General features: G+C 30.9%; 1 protein-coding gene and 1 long non-coding RNA gene across 3 annotated transcripts in view; one reads left to right on the forward strand and one right to left on the reverse strand.

The window, feature by feature from the left end:
• Nucleotides 1-2,813, forward strand: part of LOC123294915 (integrin alpha-PS2) — a 259,591-nt gene extending 256,778 nt beyond the window's left edge. For both annotated transcript variants that reach the window (XM_044876108.1, XM_044876109.1), the window contains one exon: nt 2,627-2,813. In XM_044876108.1, coding sequence (XP_044732043.1) covers nt 2,627-2,722 — 96 coding nt within the window. In that variant the 3' untranslated portion in view covers nt 2,723-2,813. The remainder of the gene's footprint in view (nt 1-2,626) is intronic.
• Nucleotides 996-24,772, reverse strand: LOC123294953. The gene is made up of 3 exons (XR_006535138.1): nt 24,761-24,772; nt 7,484-7,488; nt 996-1,119 (listed from the first exon to the last, which is right to left on the reverse strand). It is a non-coding gene; the product is annotated as an uncharacterized LOC123294953 (long non-coding RNA).

Genomic DNA, 24,772 nt, shown 5'->3' on the forward strand with positions numbered 1-24,772 from the left:
TGATGAATAATAGTGAACACTCGATTATGCCAGTAGGCAGTTAATTTAAAAATATATACCGGGTGTTTAGACCTACGGGTAATTCCCTCTAAGTTACTAAATATGCTGTTGAATGGTAACATGAAAGCATGTTATTTTTTAAGTAATAAAAAGTTTAATTCAATTATTCTGACATCGATTAACTCAAAAAAATTGCATATTCAACGACATATTTTGGATTTTAGAGTGAGGGGGTTTTCTAAGACACCCAGTATCAATTCAAATACTAATTTAAACACACCGTTAACTACTGAAAGGCAATCGTTATTTTAAAGTGTTTCTCCGTAAAGATAAGCTGATGTTACCAAGTACTTACTATTCAAAAGTGCTCTATCTATTCATACATATAGATATATTATTTTTTTTAAAAACGTACGCTATATTTAAACAAGCTGAGGCTGACGCCCAATTTAAGGTAGTATGGCAGCATCAGAGTCATACCACTCTAGTCAAATCATTCATAATTATTTTTTTTAGTTAAACCTAAGATACCTTTAAGAAAGAAATGTATTTATATGAATTAATTTGACTAATTATTAATTAAAATGATATATTTGTTACTAATGCAGGAACAACTTTCGTAAAATTTTTTATTTTGTATTACTGGTAGATACAATCTAAAATATCTATTTGTGATACCGCCATTGACTTAATAGTTATACATAGACTATTAGTATCGCCTATTTTTCCGTACAGTGAAAAGCGTGCCAACATCTGAGGTAATTGCTTAAGTCAGCTAGGAACTTTATCAAAAAAACATACATTGAATATAGAGACATTTATCAAAAAACATACATTGAATGTCAAATTTTCATATTAAAAAATGTTTTACATAAAATATCGTGATTTCACTGAACTTTTTCGCTTTTGACTTAAAAAAAATACTTATGACGTTATGCGTTATTAATGTTTTAGAGGCGCATAAGCTGCTTTAAATAGCTCTGTATTGCCCGTTATGCTGTTTATAATTTTCATTGAAAGTTTTTTTTCATTCCTTTCGCCGAAAATGCTTAAATCGCAAAAAGGCAAATTACTTGTCTTAAATTTTGCACTAACTTTTCAGTCGACTGTTTAATATCTCTCAATGAAAGTTATAGACAGCATAACAAGCAATAACATTTGTCTAAATAATATTTTTTATAACTCGTTGTTCTCGCGCCAGAGGTCGCCAAAGTTGCGCACTCCCGAACAAAGCGCATACAGAACTATTAAAAAGCAGCTTATGCGCCTCTAAAACATTAATAATGCTATTTTAGAGTAAAATATCCATATAAATTTAGCTGTTATGGAATTATTGCAATGTGAGCATCGTAAAATTTCAAAATCCAGTAATTTATTTAATATGAGACTTACGCAAAAAATGCATAGGCCTTTTTTGTAGAGAATTTTATTATTGCAACAAAACAAACTAACCCCATTAAGCCAAGATGGCGACCTTCTCCTAAGCGGTAGCATCTCGTCTTTTCATATTTAAACTTATCTTTGACCATATACGTAACGAAACAATCGGGCTTCCCCCCAAAAATGCGATTTTAAAAAAAAATCAGGATGATTGGACTAGGTAAATCATAATGAAATTCAAGAAAAATTCTTTTTTAGTGGTATTTAATACATCAAAATGCTTTTTACTATAGATGAACTGTGTCAATTTTGCATACATAAACCATTTCCGGTAAAATTAACCAAAGATAATCATAAGAGTCCGTGTATTTTTGCATCAGTTTAATTAGTTGTATCTCTTAAACGGTATGGTAAAAAATTTTATTTTCTGTTAACTAAAGAAACTGTGATCTTTTGAATAAATTTTAGAAAAAATTGTACCTAACTGTGACACTCGATACTGCTATACTTCATTAAAATTAAATAACTTTCTTTTATCAATTTATCTTTAGATTTTGACCTCAGATTCATAAAGGGTATTGTTGTGGAATTTTGAGTGGAAAACTTTTTATACCATGCATATATGTAATATATATCAAGGTATACTAAGTTTAGTCCCAAGTTTGTAACACTTAATAATATTGATGCTACCAACAAAATTTTGGTATAGGTATTCATAAAATCGCTTAATTAGTCCATTTCCGGTTGTCCGTCTGTCATCACGATAACTCAAAAACGAAAAGAGATATCAAGTTGAAATTTTTATAGCGTGCTCAGGACGTAAAAAGTGAGGTCGAGGTCGATCTACATATGTCAATAGGATCTTGGGTCCATAGGACCCATCTTGTAAACCGTTAGAGATAGAACAAAAGTTTAAATGTAAAAAAATGTTCCTTATAAAAAAATAAACAACTTTTGTTTAAAACATTTTTTTGTAAACATGAATGTATAGTTTGTATTATATGGGAATATCAGTTATGTATGTGTGACATGTATTTATGTGTAATGTGACAGTGTAATCAACACTGTCTATACATGGTATTTCAACAATTAACTCAGTCAATTGATGGTTTTCACTTGTTCAAATTTGTTTTTACCAGACTGCAAGAAAAGGATTTTGTTTTAGACTGGTATTTATATAATACCAGTGATATTCTTGATTAACAAACAATACATTATAGTAACACAACACTTATTTATTTTATAGATGGGCTTCTTCAAACGTAACCGACCAAATGATGCACCAGAACGTCAACCATTAAATCGTAACGGGCATTATCAAAATGGTGATGAACAACTTTGATATCGTATAGATCCAGAATCGAATAGTACTACTACTGCCATTCAAAAATACTAATAAAAAAGTGTTCTTAAAAATAATAAAGTTTTAGTGTAAAGAAACAAAAACATTTTTGTAGTCAAATAAATAAATAACTTTTAATACCTACAACAGAATTAACTTGTGAATAATAACAAATAACGTATAATGTAAAATAATTTTTTTTTTAATTTTGTTACTAAATTGATCGATCGACATTATTTTATTATTTTTTGTTTTATTTTTAATTTCTTGTGATGTTGATTAAGTGCTAATATATTAATTTATTTTTTATGTTCGTATAAACAAACGCTTAGATATTAATTATTAATTAATTTAAATAATATATTTTATTTTATTTATAATAAATCGACAACTACTACAGTTGGCCATTTTAAAAATTAAACACTTTTTTATTATTTATATTACAGTAACTTTATACATTACAGTATGCATCAAATCCGGTAGTTCTAATTTTTTGCAGACTTGTTTATGATGAATAATCCAAGTTTGTGACCTCGAGCGCCGAACGCAACTTTGCCAAAAATCGTAAAATCCGTGAAAATTTCGGAATTTGGCGATAATAACCCTAAAGGACTAGTTTTTTCAGAACGTTTTAAAACTAGACTAAATTTGCTACAATATGCGCCGAGAATGGACTCTGTAGACACAATAATTTCCGAGATAAAGCCTTTCAAAATTTATCGACGTAAGTTTATTCATCAGAGCTAACGTCAAATCCCGTAGTTCTGATTTTTAGCAGACTTGTTTATTATTATTAAGATTTTGGCAATTATAACCCCGAAGGGGTAGTTTTTGCAGTACCATCTTATCATGTTTTCAAAGTAGACTAAATTGGCTACAATATGAGACAAGAATCGTCACTAAAGACCCAATAGTTTTCGCGAAAAAGCTGTTGAAAATTCATCATTTTTTCTAACTTCGCAATTTTTTTGCAACATTTCAGACGTCAGTTTGGAATATTTCAGTAGTATTTCAAGCTACTCTAGCGGGAAGTAGTTCATTCAAAACTACATAATATTGCAAAAAATTGCGAAGTAAGAAAAAATGATAAAAAGTCCAAACTCTGCACATATTGTAGCAAATTTAGTCTACTTTAAAAACGTTCTGAAAAGGTTTTATCAAAAAACTAGTCCTTTAGGCTTATAGTTGCCAAATTCCGAAATTTTCGATTTTTGGCAAGGTTGCGTTCGGCGCTCGAGGTCACAAACTTGGATTATTCATTGGAATAACATCATAAACAAGTCTGCAAAAAATCAAAACTACCAAATTTGATGCATACTACCCCATACTTTCAATCGACAAGGTTACTGTATCATTAATAATAAATAATATTTTTAATCGAGATGAATTCGTTGGGTGCGGTGTATAAGAGAGAAGTAGCAAATGTTATAATTTATAAAGTAATTGCTCAGACAAAGCATACATGGATTGCTAGTCACCGTAGTTGTCTGTATGTATGTTTACAATATATCATTTATTTTTCCAACATCTGTAATGTCAATATATCTTTTCGTAAGATCGAATAAGTCTGAGAAATTTACGTTATATGGCGAATTATATAGTCTCGCAAGCTGTGACTGGATTATACGAAGTTATCGGAAATCTTAATCAGTAATGTAGATAAAAGGAAACGTGGATAGATATGTGCGGGTAAAAATAAAAATGTATAGGTATGCAACAAAAACTTTTTTGAAAGTTTTTTTTAAAAATATTTCTAACTTTAAACTAAAATATACAAATTTCCAAAAGCAAGAATTTTTTCGATCAAAAAATTATTTAATTACCTATATAATAAAATCCTTTGGTGAAAACGAGGAAATAGTTGCTTGACAGTTTTATTTATTGATTATCTCAAATTTGTCACACCTTCGTAGTTCAGTAATTTTACAAACGACCCAATGATAAAATCGAATTTGATGCTACCCAGAAACAAAAAATAGGGTCTGGTAGATTGAAACAACCTTAACTATAGTTTGCATCTCTGTAGCTGTTTAACAACATGGCCTAAAAAATTCATGAAAGTCGAAAAATCGTTTTTTTGAGCTTAGTTTGATTAAGATACGTTGTATATTTTACGAGAAGTTTTCAGGTTTTTTATTTTTAACGTATTTCTTTTAATTTTTAAGCAAATGACTCCATATTTAGTGAAAAATTAGCCTTTGTTGAGTAGAAAATAATTGTTTTCGATAAATTTAAAACTATTCGATTTATAGTGAAATTACAAAAAAAGTCCTTTCGTAAATTGGCTTTTGCCCATTCTGCAAGATCCACTGGGGGCTTAAATACTTCGTAAGACATGGTAAAATTATATGATAAACGTTATAAATATTTTTTTATAATTTTTAACCTAAAAAATCGAAATGAAATTTTCATATCGGAGCTCGTTTAAAAAACATTGCCAAGCTTTAGAACACAAGACTACTATTAGCATAGTTGAATGTATATTATTAATCATCATTTTTGACAATGAAAAATTCGACAACTGTATTTCAATTTTTTTTTTTTTTTTTTACGTTAAAAATTAAAAATAAATATTTTCAGCATACAATTTTACCATGTCTTACGAAGAATTTAAGCCCCGAATGGTTCCTGTCATTTGCTTAAAAATTAAAGGAAATGCGTAAAAAATAAATAAAACCGTCATTTTTGACGGTATTTTGCGATTTTTTCGTAAAGTATACAACGTATCAATCAAACCCGGCTCATTCGGTACATTTTTTTATTATCGACAACTATCTATTGAAACTTTTTTCTGTAGGATGCTTCGTTTTTATCGACATTTATGAATTTTTTAGGCCATGTTGTGCAAACTATAGTACGTTTTTAAGGATGTTTCAATCTACACGACACTATTTTTTGTTACTAGGTAACATCGAAAAAGTCCATTTTTATAGAACTACTGGATTATCGAGAATAATTTTATTTTCATAAAATTATAAAAATAATGACTATCTATTACTGTTTCTATTACTGAAAATTTATATTTTCAAAGGGAAAATAATATTTTGTAAAATTTGTATCTTTCAAATAATTAAAACAAAGTTTGAATCTATGCTTTAAATATTTAAAATTTCCAAGTAATCCAGCCAGAGACCGCTCTGTAAGATTTAACTTTTAAATAAAATATAAATTATTTTAAGGTATGTTTCATTAGAAACAAATTGTACCAGCTTTTCACCACATTTTAAAGAATGATATATTTTTATTTAATAAACACATATCTCAAAGAAAAAAATTTGCTCGCGTTTGGGTTTCCTGAAAATTAATGTGAAAATTATGTTTATGTCCTTGCTACTCTTACATAGTCTTACGGAATAATTTTGACAGTCAAAGCGGTTTTGGTTTTTTCATAAAGAAAAAAAGTATGAGCTTGAAAAAAATGACTGTGAAAAGTCAATTGCAAAATATCTGTTAAGTTTATGGCAGTTTTAGCTACTATGTTTGTTTGTAAGTTAATTTTACATAAAAAAGGTTATGGGCCAAATATTTTTTATATTTAATATTTAAAAAAATTAAAAATATTTATTTATTTTTGTTTTTTTAAATATTTTTCGTATAGTAGAGTAAGCTTACTTACTCTAATTTTTCTCAGTTAAATGTTTAGAAAACTATTGCTTCCTCGGAAATTTTGTAAAGTACTTTTTTATATAAAATTAGCTCACAAACAAATTTTATAATAGCTAAAACTACCATAAACTTAATAGTTTACGAGATATTTCGAAAAAAATTAATTTCCACGACTTTTGACCTTGAATTTTTTTTTGCGCACATGATTTTGCTATGGATTTTTAGGTCATTTCTTGCATCCGAATAAAGAAAATCCCGATGAAAAACTTCATTTGGATTGTTTAAGCAGAAAAACCTTGATTTTCCTGTGCTAAATTCCCAATTGTTAAAAATTATTGTGTATAAACCTCATAGTACCTACTTAAGATTTTTGAAATTACAAAAAAATTTTTTTTACGCGTGATAATTAGGTACAATTAAACCCACAAATTGGAAAATATTCTTACAAATTCTGTTTAACAAAATATTGTTTAAATAAAGGGTATTAAAAATTTACTTTTCTTACTAAAAAAGAAAGGGACAGAGTTGTGTGCAAATTTTATAAAGCTGTAAAAATTTAAGAAAATTACATAAATTTCTCAGGCGATTTTTAAGTGTTACTAGAAAGTTAGGTATTACTTGGTACTACTCAAATAAGTTACTTAATAGTTGCTAAAATTTATGGACACCCGTAAATCTTTTATCGATTTATATAGACTACAAGGTAGCTTAGTAATATAATTTCTTTCTTACTTACTATGATTCGATCTTAAATAAAAATTTCAGTAGTTTGCGAAATGTAAAAAAAATGTTTAATTTTTAATGGTTTCAATAAAGTATTACTTTAAAATAAAAAATTACCATAATATGATGTAAACAAATTTAATAAATAAAAGAAATTTATTGTTTTGGTTAATATTGTATTGTACATTTGTTAAATAAAAACTGTGCCTCCATTGCAGACGGAATAAAAAAATGTTTCCCAATATATATTTTTTCTTCTTTTTTAATTCAAACCGCTAGTAAAAAAAGATCAATTAATTTAATAAAGCCAATCAATCATTTCAACATTTTATTATTTTAAATTTTACAATATAAATTTGTTAGACCGTCGGCAATGAAGACTCACCTTAAATAAAATGTTATTAATAATGTCTTTATTAGCTACTAAAAAACTACTTCTAAAAACTGAAAAATTTAGTAAAATGTTTTAAAGCTTTTTTTTAATTGAATATGTAGAACAATGCATTTGTTCAGAACAACTGTAAGTCTTAAGTAAAAGTTTAGCATATCTATGGAATGACATTCAATAAAATGAAACTAGGGTCTGAGATTATAATCCTACAAAAATTGAAAAGAAGTAAACATGTATAGCAGATTACTTGAAAAAGTGGAACTTTTAATTAATATAATAGAGACTCATTAGATGACATATGTGGCGCAGGTATAGAATCAGTTGTGATAGAACTTAACCTAAAAATTAAAATCCAAAATGTAAATCAAAAACAAAAAAGATCCTAAATTTGTATGAAAAAAAATTTTTTTGACGACTTCTTTGAACAGTAGTCTATTGACGTCAAAACTCCTGCTGTTCTTAAACAGGTCCAAATGGTTCATGGAGTAAAGGCCGGGGGTGAGCCAACCCTTTTTCGGTATCACCACGGACCTTATGGTCATACCTAATCCAGTATATTTTATTGATTTTAGAAGTTATTCCCCTGAAATGAGTTCCTTACTTTACATCCAGTTTTTCTGGACGATATTAATGGACTGCAACAAAATACGCATTACAAAATAGATCCTATTCGTTCTGTAAATTTGGCACTCTCATTATCTATATCTTACCAACTACAGAAAAATAAATAATGGGTGCTAAATTAACAGAATATGCAAACGTTTTTTTTTCTGCTGTACAAGTCCAATAATTTGTTAAAAATGTAAACCTGAAAATGAATATAAATTAATTTAGATTCTTATAATCCAATCAATCAGTGGCGTGCATTACATATAGACAAAAAGACACTGCCTATCCTACAGAATTCACACAAATATGTATAATCTTGTTCTGCTATCTAATATTATTCATCTAAGAATACTATCAATAAATACAAAATCTTAACGGTTATCATATATAATTCTATACGGCATACATTGAAATTTAAGTAACTTCGCATTGCGCTGCTGAGTGTCTCCAGGCAAAGACACAAACTATTAATGTCTCAACTGTTTACATGTATGTGTGTACTCATAGTCATACGTATACTTTGTGCGTTTGTATAAGTACAATAAAATGCCACACATAAGAACCAGTGTTACCAAACCTCGGGTAATTACCCGAACTGTGGGTAAATTTATTTCTTGCGGGTAAGACAGTGGGTATTTCAATCATAGGGAATTTTGGGTTATAACTAGTAATTGTCATCTTGATCCAACGTTGAAAGCTTCAGGTTATATTTTTATACTACACACTTGTACTTCTATATTCTATACATAGCTTTTTCTTTGTTACTTTATTCTTGATTTAAATTTTTGCACTTCCTTTTATTCATTCGGGTAAATTCGGGTATTTCGACGAGCTCCAACGGGTAATGAAAAAAAAATTATTAGCAACACTGATAAGAACGCATAGGAAGACATATATAACACGACAAATTACGACATAGTTAAATTACCGAAGTAGTTAAATACGCCTACACTACAGGTATTTATTGATCAGTTGTGAGTTGATCTACATAATTCATAACGATTTAGTATTATTGCTTTTATACTGAGTCGAGTCGAATATTGATTGTTTTGGTTTGTTTGTTTAACGTTGATAATAGAGAAAAATGAATAATATTCACTGCCAAACTTGTTCAGATGGTGTATGTATAGAAAAAAAATGATGCGTTTTCAAAACTATCTGTCGATGACAAAAAACGAGTGATCGTGAAAGGTCGTTGTACACCAGATTTGCAATTCATACAAACTAAAGATAAAGTCACAGCAAATTGCAAACCCTAAATCGGTTGTTTTGTTTCCCTTGACTACTATTTGCCAACAATAAAACCATCTGGAACGATACCGGTTTCAACAATGTTCATAATTTTTCTACGACCGCAAAAAACACGATCAATCTGAAAAACACTCAGAAGATTTCTTGCTATTATTTAATTCTAATCTTTAAAGACCAGCCAATCTTTGGATATTTGTGATTACCTACATCATTATTTACTCACCATGACGATGAACCCAAACCAACTAGCAGTATTTTTGATTATATAGTAGCTTTTAAAAATTTCTGCCTACCCTGTCTAAAAACTCTGTGCACGCCACTGCAATAAATTTATAAATCGAATTTACGAAAAACTAAACTAGAAAATTATCTGAAAATTTTAATGTTATTGATTTGATGTTTTGTTGAAATGTTTTCTTAAAAGTTCATTGTGAAATTATCGATTAATGAATATTATAATATTAATTATTGATTCATTAGTGATTTCTGGACCTATATAATTTAATTTTCGATATTGTAAAATATGCATTCTACTGTACCTACGTATAATATGGATGTAATGATGCACTTGTTAGTTTTTAATAGGGTGTATGCATGATTTTTTACTACTTTTACTGAAGTTTAAGTTTTATTCTTACTTATTTTATGCATTGAAAACCAAAAATGGCGACGACTATCTCCATACACTCTGAATCACAATACTATTATTATATTCTTTGTATTTTTCTTGAAACTTTTAATATGCGTAAAATGTAATGATGCCACTAAAGTTTAAAGTGTAATAATTTCGTAACGGCTTAACATTATTGAACGAGAGGAATCGAAAATAGAAGAATCATGTTACTTATATTTTAATTAAACTAGAACCAAGAATATTATAAATAAATGTTTGTTAAAGACGACTAAATTATTTTTCTACGAAAGCTTTCTATACAAAATGCACCCACCATGTAAATAAACAAATCCCACCAAAAGCATAAATGTGTAAAAAAAGCGTAGATGTCACAGAATCCCAATAAACTCAATTACGTCAGACCCAAAAAAATTGTGAAATCTCGTAGAGAAAAAATTCTGCGAAAAAAATTAATAAAAATGACATAAATTTATTGAGTAACTTATCCGTAAGGAAGCATTAAAGTATTACATAAGCAACTTTTCGGTGACTTCATACCTACACGTACCCCTATAGGAGAAGAAAAGAAAATCGTTAACCCCCTACTACCTCCCTCCCCTCCCCTAATTTTTTTTATTAAAGTACGAAAATTATTGGTTTAAATTTCTTGTATAAGTTTCTCCTTAGTACGTATTTATTTAATATTTTACTTCGCAAGTTTTCGGAATAGAAAAACGAATCTAAAAATAAAAAACTTGCGAAGTAAAATATTAAATAAATACGTACTAAGGAGAAACTTATACAAGAAATTTAAACCAATAATTTTCGTACTTTAATAAAAAAAATTAGGCCTTTGTTAAGTAGGTGCTTGACTTTTATCTGAAGAATACTTTGATTGTTTAAATTTAAATTTTGATGTTTAATAAAAGTTGTGAAAAATTAAAACGTCATAACGGGGGAGGAGGGAGGTAGTAGGGGGTTAACGATTTTCTTTTCTTCTCCTATAGGGGTGCGTGTAGGTATGAAGTCACCGAAAAGTTGCTTATGTAATACTTTAATGCTTCCTTACGGATAAGTTACTCAATAAATTTATGTCATTTTTATTAATTTTTTTCGCAGAATTTTTTCTCTACGAGATTTCAAAACTTTTTTGGGCTGACGTAATTGAGTTTATTGGGATTCTGTGATCATCATACATTACCCTTTCAATTTTCCATTTTACTAATCTACGCTTACGCACTGTTGTGCTATATGATTAAGTGCCTAAATAATTAAACTAGAACCAAGAATATTATAAATAAATGTTTGTTAAAGACGACTAAATTATTTTTCTACGAAAGCTTTCTATACAAAATGCACCCTACTATGAATACTAATTTTATTAGCTTATGTAAATAAACAAATTAAGTGCCTAAATCAAACTTAATAATGAATCAAAATGGCAGCGTTTGGCTAATACACCCGTTCCATTAGTTTGCTGAACCATATCCAACTATTCGCCACATCATATATTGATTTTTTTTTTTAAATTTGTCGTTGTATGAGTGTTTGAAAATCGCGAAGTTAACTAATCGAGTATTTAAATCAGACTAACGCACAATTGTAAATTCATATTATTATGTTTTATACGGTGATTTAATGATTGACGTCTAATAATAGCATTTTCATTTTTAAACTCAAATTTGTGAGGAAATTGGTAGGAAAGATTTGATTAATTGAAAGTAAAAGGTTCAGTCTAAAGGAACAAATAATCGGTTGCTATTTTAACTATTCGAAATTTAGTCGAATAGTATGCATTATAACCGAATACTAATCATTTGAAAAAAACGCACCTATTATTAACACAGAGCATACTTGTCATCATCACAAATTTCATAATATTCCCAAATAAATTATTTTTATTTAGTGCCATTTCGTAAATAATTAATTAGGTACACAATATAATAACATAAAATCGGTGAAAATATCCCGCGTATTTTTATGAATAACAAAAACAAACAATAAAAATGTGCTATTGTAAATATTTGTCAATTATTTAACATTAGAAGGTCTGTGTAATATAACATTTATAACTATTTCTATTTTAAGCTGTTATTTCATGTTGACGCTTGCCGCTGAATTTGAGCGTCAAATTAGGTTACGTGGTCAGTTTAAGCCCTGTTGCATTCTGGAAAAAACTAAACAGCAGCTCATTGTAAAAAGCTCATTAAAAATTCATTATGGATATAGTTATGTATTTATCATTACCTACCATGTGTTTTATCAAAATGAGGTTGAGAAATTACTTGGGTTGTCTACTTAAGTTGGCTACATATGGAAAACTTTTTTTATTATAGGGTTTACGAAAAAAAGTTATTCTTTATAAAAATCTCTGCTTCCGGAAGTATTAACATTCACTCTTGACATGGAATGTATATGATGTTACAAATTGAAAAAAAATCGACAAGAATGTTTGTGGTCGTTTAAGAAATGTACAACATTTAGAAAAGATAATATGAGAAACGGTGTAATTGCTCTTTTATAAAATTGTTTAAATACACTCCTACATATCTCGGGAGTGATTTCTTGAACCGTTTCCTTTATTATTTGTTCAAAGTGGTCCACATTTCTAAATGACTATTAACATTAGTATCGAACAGTTTCAATTTGTACACCCGTACATTTGATGTCAAAAGTGAATAGCTGTATGTTAATATTTTTGAGAGCAAAGATTTTTATAAAAATTAATTCCATATGTAGCCAACTTAAGTAGACACCCTGTATATCTCAAGATATTCACTTTCGATATTGATAAATTTTTTGTCGTCCATTTTTACGATTTGACGCTGACGGTCGACATTAGGCATAACTCTTTTTTTCCTGCTAGATGCAAACCTAATTTGACGCTCAAAGCCAGCGTCAAGCGTCATTATGAGAATGCATCTTTATATGATGAATAGGAGTTTTCACACAATGTTTCCATTATTTAATTACTTTCAATAAGAATAATACATACAATTATAATTTTAAATTGGAAATAATAATGGGAAATTATAAGTTGGATAGGAAATCAAACTTGTTTGATAATATTAGAAATTACAATTTGTATTTACAACCACAGTCATATAATATATAGCAGTCATTTTACTTTTGACAAAACTATGGGTCTTTTAACGAAAATGTTTTAGTTACATTATTAAATACTAGACAGCGCCACATATTATGTTGAATCCAAATAGCGGTATTAGTAGAAAATTTAAAATAAATAAACAAGTTTTAATTTTGCATACATTATATTATTTATAGTTTCGTTAAATTAATAAACAATTTTAATTAATTGATAATCATATTTGTTGAAAATAAAATTAATTATTAATAAATAAATTAATTATTGACCAGTGGTTTGGATTCCATACTGAGAACTAACTACATCAAAAAGAGAGCATATGTATATAGAGTTAACAGACATATATATATATATATATATATATATATATATATATATATATATATATATATATATACTGGGTGTTCCAAACCACCCGTCCAGGCTGATTATTCTGAATAGTTTTTAAAAAAAATTGAAACGAAAAAACACGTATCAAATATTTTTTGAAACTCTATCTAACCATACCAAAAACACCCTCCACCCTCAACCCCTGTTAGGGGTAGGGGGAGTAACTTGAAAAAATCAAATGGAAACCCCTATTTTTTTCTGCAGATTTGGATTCTTCAGAAGAAAAGACAAACATTTTGTCTAAGAAATTTTTCCCGATTTTCGGTAGATCGCGCTACAATCGACAAAAATCGTTCTTTTAGATTTGGCATAAGAATTGCGCCGTTCAATGACAAAAATCAAAACGAAAAAGTAAAAAAAAAAAATAAAAACACAAACACACAGAACCAAAACAAAAACAAAACAAAAGCAACACAAAAGTTAGAAATTCAACGAAAATAAAAGAGAAGCGAAAATGTCGAATTGCGGTAATTGAGGTAAACCACTAGACAATTGGGAGGATGCTAAATAAAGCTCTTAGAAAGAATTAGATATGAATCATTTTAGATTTAATTTTTTTTCAGACTTTCCAAAATAAAAAAAAACATTTTTACAAAAATAATTTTTCTAAATCATAATAAAATATGAAAAACAAAAACAGAATAGTCTTTTCTTCAAAAAAACAAAAACAAAATTGAAAATAACTATTCTCGACTCAAAAAACTTTTCTCGCCTTCACTTGAACTGCAATTCTAATGCCAAATCTAAAAGAACGATTTTTGTCGATTGTAGCGTGATCTACCGAAAATCGGGAAAAATTTCTTAGACAAAATGTTTGTCTTTTCTTCTGAAGAATCCAAATCTGCAGAAAAAAATAGGGGTTTCCATTTGATTTTTTCAAGTTACACCCCCTACCCCTAACAGGGGTTGAGGATGGAGGGTGTTTTTGGTATGGTTAGATAGAGTTTCAAAAAATATTTGATACGTGTTTTTTCGTTTCAATTTTTTTTGAAAACTATTCAGAATAATCAGCCTGGACGGGTGGTTTGGAACACCCCGTATATCTTTTGACCTTTTTCCGGGTTTATTTCTTACAATACCTGGCTCACTCGGCTTTTTTTCAAATTCTTTCGTGCAATAATAATACCAAATATTAAATTACTTCTACTATTTGTGGATGTTTTGTTTTTTTTGCATAATAATAAATATATTTCCAGTGAAAATCTTAAAATTTTAGTATTTGATTTGTCTTTTTGAAAATGCTCGTTACAATATTTAGAAATCGTAGTTATTAATATCGAAAGATACACATGACCAACACAAAATATTATTATGAAGTTATAGAATACAAATTGTTTTTTATGGTTGTAGAAATTTTTTGTAATTTTAATTAACAGCAATAGTAAATACGATATTTTGTATAAAAAAAAAAATTTTTTTCTGTGTAAAGTTTAGATTTTGTGTTAAAACTTATTCAATGCGATACGAATTTTGTAAAATACACGAAATAAAATAATTATTAATGGTTATTTTATTAAATATATTGTAAATAATTAAAAAAATTCACTCATATTAATAAAACAAATTGAATATGTACTTACTTCTACCTTATTGAATTATATATATATATATATATATATATATATATGTCGTGACCTCCAATTTCACTTTTAGGAAAACCTTTTAGGAACTGCTTAAGCTTTTGTTGTTTTTGTTATCGTTGAACCACTGTTGAATGTAATTATACAAGCACCGTCTTGACCTGGTATTTTTCCAAGCTGGTAATGTTCGTAAATCACAATTTTTTAGGTTTTTCAACTCTAACTAATACGTAGTATTATCCTGGCAGGATCGCCAATTTTGTCGTGACCTCCAATTTCACTTTTAGGAAAACCAATTTGGTCCGAAAATTGTTAGTTGTTCTCCTATGAAATGGATTCGACTGGAAATCCTTCAGTTCAGTTTAACGGGATCGCCACTTGATTTTTTCGTTAAATTCAAGAAACGGAGCTTTGATCTATTGTTGTGTTAAATTCTCGATGCTTTCGATGTTCATTTTTATTTTGTTGAATGTTGATTACGTCGTATTTAGGATGTTTTTCAAATTATAACACTTTATTAATTTTTAATTAAATTGAGATATTTTGTATTTAATTAATAAAAATAACTTTACATTACAACAATGATTACAACAATTAATATGATGTAAACTATTTTGAACATATTAACAATTCGAAATTAACTTAAAAATTTTATTTTTTCAAAGATTATCAAAGACTAACTAAAATTAGAAAAATAGTTTTATTTATACTGAAAATAATGCAATCCTGCAAAAAAGAAGAAATGAATTTATTATGGGAGTCTGTTTAGTCAGCGATTCTCAAATATTCAGTTTATGGGAATCTGTGTTGGAAATCTGATGCACCACAATCCTCCCCTATTAAAAGAATTTACGCAGTTTCTTGAACGAGGAAATTCTTAAAGTTTTACTTGACGGATTGGACGCCGGCCAGAAATGCTTGATGATTCTGAAGGTGCCCGTCTTCTGTTTTGTAGAAGAACAGTTCGTATATGATTTTGGTTTCGTATGGTTGAACTTGATTGTTCCTGTTTTCTCCGAATAGGCAGTTATAAAAGTTAAACGTATCTCCATTTTTCTTTTTGCATGGTAGTAAGCAGTTGATGGTTTTTGACAAAAGGGTTGCGAGGACTTTGAAGATTCCATATTTGTATGTGTAATAAAGAATAACTATTGATGCCATAGCGCTTCCAATATAACATAACCATTTATAAATTGTATTTTCGTATTTGATTATGAATGGTTTATTTAATTGTGTTTGCAGGTTTTCATCCATTTTCTTCAGTTGATGTTGTGTGTATTTGATTTCATTTAAATCCAGATTTCTTAATTTTATTGGTTTTAGTTGTTCTGGACTAAGTTTTTCTTCTTTAAAAAGATATTTACAACAATCATCTTCTAAAATGTTTACTTGTGGAATTTGTAGATACGTAGTTACATTTCGAATTGCTATTTCTGGTTGTAGAATAATATTGTTTGTTATAAAGCGACAATCTCCAGTAATTTTTAGTAAACCCATTCCATTTAATGTTGATTCTTGGTCTGCTCCAGTGTTGCAAAGTAGAGTTCCTTTTGTTAATTTGGAAAGGATAAACAGCCATTGATTTTTTGATACTTGTTGCCATATTTCAGGTTGGGCAATGATGGTGGTAGTTTTACATGATTTTGGTATAATTTGGTTTTCCAAATCGTACATTTCCAATTCACATATATCGGTTGAACGTCGTTCCATTGTGTCGATGTGCTTACAAATGTACAAGTCATTTAGGCGAATGCATTTGTCAAGCTGTTTAAGTAATGCGAATTGAGATTTACTTCTGCTAGATATTAAATATGGATAACCAATTGTGATATAGGAAATTTGACTTGAATTTTTATGTGGAGTTGGTAAAGGAAATACTTGAAATAGGTTAAACTCTGAGATTTGTGCTATTGGGATTTTAATTAATATTACTAATGTAGATTCTTTTATGAAAGCTTTAACATCCATAATTTGATAATAATATTCAATATTTTCTGGTTCTATTTTTATTGGTAATGATAATGAAGTGATTTGTTTTAATTCATTATAAAGTGTGGTAGGATTAATTATATTATAGTCTACAATTCCATGACGAATGAGCGTTAGAGTCATGCTATAGGATTGTAGCTGTCTAATATTTATATCGTTTATTTGTTTTATTAATAATAAATGATCTAATATTTCTATTTCTAGAGAGTTTTCGTTAATTGCTGCAGGTGATTTATTTATAAATTTATTAAAAGATTTAATATTCGCGTTTAACTCCTGTTCAGCGTCTTGTATTGTTTCTAAGGTCTTATTTAGTGTATTCATGGTGTCTGAAAGTATTTTTATTTGGTCTTTCATCATTAAGTGGGTGGTTTTCCGATCATCGATAAGAGAATTAATAGAATTTGTGTAGAATTCAGAGTCGTCTGAATCGGGTGTACCTACTAGCCATTTCAGGATTTTAGATCCTGCATTTATGAGACCTCGACGTTTTCTTAAAAGAGTTTTTATTGTAGTCGGTTTGTCTAATTGTAAATTGTGGGATTGAACGGTGTTAATTAATGATTTAATTTCAGTTAATTGTTGCACTAATAATTTTTGTTGAAGTTTACAAGCTGCTGCGTTGGAATGATTACTTGGTATCAGTGAACATAACGTATAAGATTTATGGTAAAAGCGTGTTGCTGTGTTTAAATTTTCATTGAAAGTAGTAGTATTTATAAAGTGAATTAGAGTTAGATGTTGGTTACATATTTTTGCTTCTCCGAGGCGTTTGAAGAATAAACCAGGTGATTTATCAATTTGTTCCACCTGTAGTTCTGTTGTCACCTGGCGAATTAATAGCAGTACGAACAATCTGATCATCATCTGAAATATAATGTTTCAGATTATTTTCATGATACGTTTTGTTTGATTTTTTCATTTTTATAGTGACGGTGTGTGATTCAGGATGGACTGAAATGATTTTGAAAGGACCTCTGAATCGGTTTTTTAGTTTTCCTGGGGCTGCTTGGCCTTCCTTGATTAATACATCGTCTCCTACGTTAAATGTGCGTGGTTTGGTTTGTTTTTTGTCATATTGGGCTTTATTAACTTCTTTACTTTTGGTTAAATTTTCTCTTGCAACTGTCCGAATTCGTTTTAATTTGTCCTGGACTTCTTTTGATAAATTTTGATAGGTTTTTCTTGTTGTGTTTTTCTTGAATGAAGTGGGAATGTGTGGATCTATCCCGAATACCAATGTGTATGGAGTTTCGTTTGTGGAACGGTTTTTATGACTGTTGTATGAGAATGTTGCTAGGTATAGCATTTCATCCCAATTATCCATTTCGGCGTTAATGTATGCTCGAAGATAATTTTCTATATAAGAATGTGTCCTTTCTAATGATCCATTGGTTTGTGGATGATATGGTGATCTCAATTTTTGTTTTATGTCGAATAATTTGTTTACTTCTTTTATTAGTGCGCTGGTGAAGACCGGATCTTGATCCGTGAGGATGGCCTTAGGAAATCCGAATGTACAAGCATATTTCAAAAAATAGATAGCTGTTGTTTCAGCTTTTCTATCTGACATTGGAAAAGCTTGCAGATGTTTCGTAAGGTGATCTTGTATGGCTAAGATGAATTTATTCCCATTTGATGTGACCGGTAGGGGACCTACAAAGTCCATTGAAATTTCATCGTTGAAATTTTCCGCAGTGGTGGTGATAACCATGGGCGCTTTATTTAGATTAGAAGATTTTGCTTTTTGACATGTAGGGCATTTCTTTATATAGTTTTCAACGTATGTCTTCATTCCCTTCCAAAAGTATTTTTCTCGAAGTTCACTATACGTTCTTGAGACGCCTGGATGTCCTCTAAGCGGGGAATCGTGATATTCTTGTAAAAGTCTCTTCTTTTCTTCGTCTGTACGGATAATGGTAGTGGTTGTTCCTTCCTCAGATACAGTATTCTCGTTTGGTTCTGCATTATTTGGTTGTGTTTCATTTGGTGGTTCTACCTCGTCTGGTTCTATGTTGTCTGTGTCTATATCATCTGGTATTTCGATGATTTCGTTGTCATTTTCTTTGGAAGTAGATGGAATTTGTTCGGGTTCTTCATTTGATATATTCAGTTCGTTTTGTAATATATTCTGTATTTCATCCTCAGTTAGAAGCGTACTGTAGTTTATATTTTCGACGTTTATTTTTTTGATATTATTGTTAAAATGATATAACAGTAGGTTATTTAGATATTTTGTTTGAATTGATTTATCTATAAATGCTAAGTCGATGAAGGTGTTGAAGTCAGGTGATGTAAGTGCTACTTCGTCCACCACTTCATATAAAAGTTTTGGGTTTATTTTATAATTTTCGTGTTGTTTTAGAATTAGTAAAATTATATTTTGATTAGCATTTTCTTTTCTCAGAACTTGACCAAGATTTGCATTTTTAATTTCATTTAGAGTAGTGAGTTCTGAAGTAAACTCAAGATGGACACATTTTGTGGAAAAGCACACAAAAATGCAGAGATAACCTTTTGTTAAACGAGGTTTACGTGGGTTGCCGGATTTAACAACGAATGGACCGGCGAAGTCGACTCCGGTATGAGAAAATGGTTTAGAGGGGGTGACTCGAGATTCGGGTAAAGCGGCCATTTGAGGCGCGAAGGGCACAGCACGAAATCTGTAGCATGTGGGACAGTTACGGATCACTTTCCGAACGAGACCACGAAGCCCGGGAATCCAATAAATAGCTTGAACAGAAGCTTGGACTGCTCTGGGCCCAGAATGAAGAGAACACAAATGAGCATGAACGCATATTAATTGGGAAATGTGTGCCACTTTGGGCAACAAAATGGGGTGCTTGGAAGCTGAAGAGAGTGGGGAGTGGTTGAGGCGACCACCCACTCTAATTATGGAAGAGGAATCTAAAAACGGACAGAGCGAGCTGAGACTGCCTTTAAGAGCTTTATGAGCGGATAACAAACGAATTTCGGAGGAATAATAATATTTTTGAGTTAGATGAATGATTTTGATTTTCGCAAAATCTAATTCAGTGACGGACAACGGACCAGAAATGGGTTCTAGATGTTGTAGGCGTGCTTTACACTGTTTGATGAAACGAAGCATCCATGCGACTACTCGGATCAAACGCGTCCATGACGAAAAGCGAGAAAATGATTCTAACATTTGATCCGGAGTAATTAAATTGGCTGCGAGAGCCAAGGGTTTAATTTCGGGCAGCTCAGCAATATTGGAAATTGTATCCGTAAAAGGAGGGGGCCACTGACTGAGAGGCTCCGAAATTAGCGATGGTCCGTGAAACCACAAGTTATGTTGAGTTGATTTGCAAAACTGATCAGGGGTCAGTCCGCGAGATGCGATATCAGCAGGGTTGGCAGAAGTATGAATATAAGACCAGCACATTTGTTGAGTAATTTGCTGAATGGCTACAACACGATTGGCAACGTAAACTTTGAGTAAATGTGGAGGAGTGTTGAGCCAATATAAAACGATGTGAGCATCGGTGAATAAACGTGGGGGAATTTTGAACAAATTCGGCATAGTTTGACGGACAGACGAGACGAGTTTGCTAAGCAGAAGTGCTCCGCAGAGTTCCAGGCGCGGTATGCTCAGGGTTTTTAATGGAGCCACCTTAGTTTTAGCAACAAATAAATTTGATGTTATTGAGTATCCATTATCACAACAGAGATAAAGCACAGCTGCGTATCCAAGCTGACTCGCGTCAGAGAAACCGGCCAACCATACCGACCTACTTTCTGAAGGAGCAATGAAACGGGGAATGCGAATTTGAGCTACGAGATACATGTTTTGTTGATGGAGGTCCCAAATTTGACGAATATGTGGAGGTACAGGGTCGTCCCACCCTGAGTGATCTAACCATAACTTTTGCAGAATACACTTCAAGCTAAAAGTAATAGGTGCTAAAAAACCCAAAGGATCATACACTCCTGCCACATGTGAAAGCAAAGTGCGTTTTGTCAAAACGTTTTCGAATGATTTAAATTGAAATAGAAAACTATCTGTGTTTGGGTCCCACAGCAGCCCAAGTATTTTGAACACAGTCTCCGTTTCGAACATAAATGGCGTCTCGATGTGATCTACAGGGAGATCAGCTAATATGGAAGGATCGTTACTAGTCCATTTTCGCAACTCAAAACCTCCCCTACTCATTAAAGTTTGTAATTGTATCAGTAAAGTTTTGGCTTGTTCAGGAGACGAAGCACCAGTAATGATATCATCAACGTAAGTGTTGTGCAGAAGGGCTTGAGAAGCCAAAGGATAATGATTGCCTTCGTCGATAACTAATTGTTTTAGGCACCTTTGTGCAAGAAAAGCGGAAGGAACTAAGCCGTATGTTACGGTATTTAGTTCAAATTCAACGACGTCGGATTCAGTGGATGGTCGGTAAAATATATGCTGATAAGTACGATCTTCTGGACGTACCAAAATTTGTCGATACATTTGACGTATATCAGAACACAAGGCTATTGCGTTAAAACGGAATGAGTAAAGGATATCCGAGATATCGTTTTGTAATTTAGGACCGGCCAACAATAATGAATTTAAAGAAATTTTGTGATAACCTGGGTCCGATGCGTTAAAAACAACACGTAATTTGGTGGATGTACTAGTGTCCTTAGAGACACAATGATGGGGAATTATGTAACCTGATGAGTTAGTTGCCTTTGACATGTGATACAATGAAATGTATTCATCCATGAATTCGGTATACGCCTTGTATTTTTCTGGAAATTTAGACAATCTTTTTTCCAAATTAATAAAGGAAGCGAGTGAACGCTCCTTGTTGAAAAGAGCAGGGAGGCTGCCCGGACGAAACGGAAGAGCGACAATGTATCGACCCGTTGAGTCACGCGAATGCGTGTCTTTAAAATGGCGTTCCGCCAAAATATCTAAAGGATTTGAGGGGATGGAAACCGAAACTTCGTCAGTTTCCCAAAAATTTTGTAAGTGGTCACTTATTTGAGCAGTGCTCAGAAGTGAAATGGGTTGAGTAGGGGGGTTGCCCTCAACAGGACCGATAATTAACCACCCAAAAATGCTGTTTATGGCGGAAGGGAATCCCTGAATAGTTTGAGAATCCGTACATGATAATATAGAGGGGAACAAATCTGCCCCTATTAAAAAATCCACGGGGGATGATTTATAAAATTGGCTATCTGCCAATTTGAGTGACGTGAAGCGACTGATGACTTCTTGAGATAATTCAATTGAAGGTAAATTTAACGAAATAGTAGACATGACATATGCAGTTGTAGAGACTTTTATGTCAGAATATTTTGACTTTAAAATACACGAAACCGTACCATGACAAGAGGTTTCGGTGGCGTCAATACCAGAAATTTGAGTTGAAGTGGGTTTAATAGGTAAACCCAGAGCACGACAACATGATAATGAAATAATTGACACTTGGGAGCCAGGGTCCACAAGTGCCCGAACAGAAAGATAATTACCACTGGGGGTATTAATTAAAATTTGAGCTGTGCCCAGTAAGACCCCTTGTGGGTTTTGGGCATATGAAGTACATGACAGCGCCGGGATGTCGTTACCGGTGCTGTGAGGGGGTTGAGTAATTGAGTTTGAGGGAGACGCATTCAAGTCCGAAACGGTGGCTTTAATTGCCGACGTGACCGGTGATTGAAACCCAGGATGAAGGGTAGTGTGATGTTGATTAGAATCACTTTTGCGACATACATTTTTAGAAGCACATTGGCTTCGGAGATGAGAACCTAAACAATTGAAACAACGAGTAAGTGATTTTAAATATTGATATTTATTCGATAATTCTATTTTTAAAAATGATGGACAGGCTGCGAGATTGTGAGGGCCTCTGCAGCGAATACACTTTGAAATCTGAGAGTTTTGTTTAAATGAAGAAATTTTGTTCGTGTTGTGAGCGGTGTTTACTAAAAATGATTTGGGTTTATTTGTTTTTGGAAACGTTAAGCTACTGGTGCGAGTAGTGGGTAATTGCAACTCTAATGAGCGAAGCTGATTAGTAACAAAGGTGATTAAATCCGTGTATGACGGAATCTCCTTGTCTGAATGACGTAATTCAAATTCACGGCGCATATTAGTGTCCAGATTATTTAGTGTTAAGTTGAAAAAAATGAAATCAATTAAATCTGGTAAATCCATAGAGCGAATAGATTTTACTGCAGTTTCATGAGTGGTGAGAAATGAATTTAAATTATTTAAATTAGACAAATCGGTTGTCTTGAACTCTAAAATTTTTTGTAAATAAAAACTGGCTATGCGCCTTTTATTGTTGTAGCGAAAACGTAATGCTTCGTATGCTAATGGATAGTTTTCGCTAGTTAAAGCAAACCCGGAAATCACAGCTGCCGCATCCCCTTTCAACGAGGTTTTAAGGTATCGAAATTTGCAAATGTTGTCCATATGTTTTGAATGGACAAGGCTGTCAAATATGGAAATAAATTCCAACCAGGAATCTATATCGCCATTGAATTGGGGTAAATTAATACGAGCTAAACTATTATCTTGTTGAAGAGGTTTGACTGAATCAACCGATGTTGAATCAGAAACTTTGTTTGGCATTAACGCCTTCATTTTGTGGTAATGCAGCTCGATTGAAAATGTCAACTGATCGTAAGCTATTTGAGCTGAAACTGTTTCGATTCGCTTACGTTTTTCTACAGCAGAATTAAATTTCAAAATATCACTTTGAATTATTTTATGATTTTCAATGAAGGATGGCAGTTTTTTATATAATAATTCACACTGTAAAAAATCGGCTTGTGCAAGACCCCTTACAGTGTCATAAATTGCGTTTACTTGCGCAAAGGCATTTTCACGATGAAGGACTAGGTTTTCCTTCACTGCTTCCATGGTTTCTCCATATTGGAGTAAGCTGTCAACAACTTCTGCCATACTTGAATGAAAATGCAAATAAAATTGAAAAAAAGAATAACTGTTAATTGATGAAGGATTGATGAAACAATCAAATGACTTTAAATAATTAAAATATTATTGATGAGCGATACGTTGATGATTTCAATCGAATTACAGAACCACTGAAATTAAATTTGTTTAAAATCAAAAAAAAATGTTCAATAAATATACTAAAGCAAATCAGCACAGTTACCCGGACACTCAGTATTATATGAATTGAAATTTGTTTTGAAACCCTCGAATGTAATAATACTTGAGACTGGATGAATCTCAATGAATGAATAATGAATTTATTTGATACCCAAGAATAAACAATTTAAACTTTTTAGAATACAAGTGAATTGAAATAAAAGTATGAAATTAATTTATTTAAAAAAAATGCAATCAAAGTCAATAACCATACGAAATTTACGAATTTTCCCTATAATAAATTGAAACTAATTAAATCAATTGAGTATTAAATAATATTGAATTAATACGAAATTTTAATCAAATGCGATTTAATTAAATGAATTTTAAATTTTTTCAGAAAAAATTGAAATTAATAATTAAAGTCAAAAAAAAAATAAATGTAAATAATGACTTTGAAATGTGATTTAATAAATTTTGACAATTGAAAAATACAATGTAAATATTATGATTTACGATTTGAACATTGAGATTTTTTTTTTTTTTTTTAAATAGTCAATAGTGACATCTATTTTATGAAAAGAGTAGTTGTTAATTTTTTATTATTAGTCAAATATCAAATATCAAAATGGCGTCGACTGGTGAGAAGCCAGGGTTGTTTATCAAAAAAACATAAACTATTACGCAATTGTTTGTCAAGAAAAAACACGAAAAAACACGAAAAAACAC

The sequence above is a fragment of the Chrysoperla carnea genome, chromosome 3 (genome assembly GCF_905475395.1).
Source record: "Chrysoperla carnea chromosome 3, inChrCarn1.1, whole genome shotgun sequence".
NCBI classification, from domain to species: Eukaryota; Metazoa; Arthropoda; class Insecta; order Neuroptera; family Chrysopidae; genus Chrysoperla; species Chrysoperla carnea.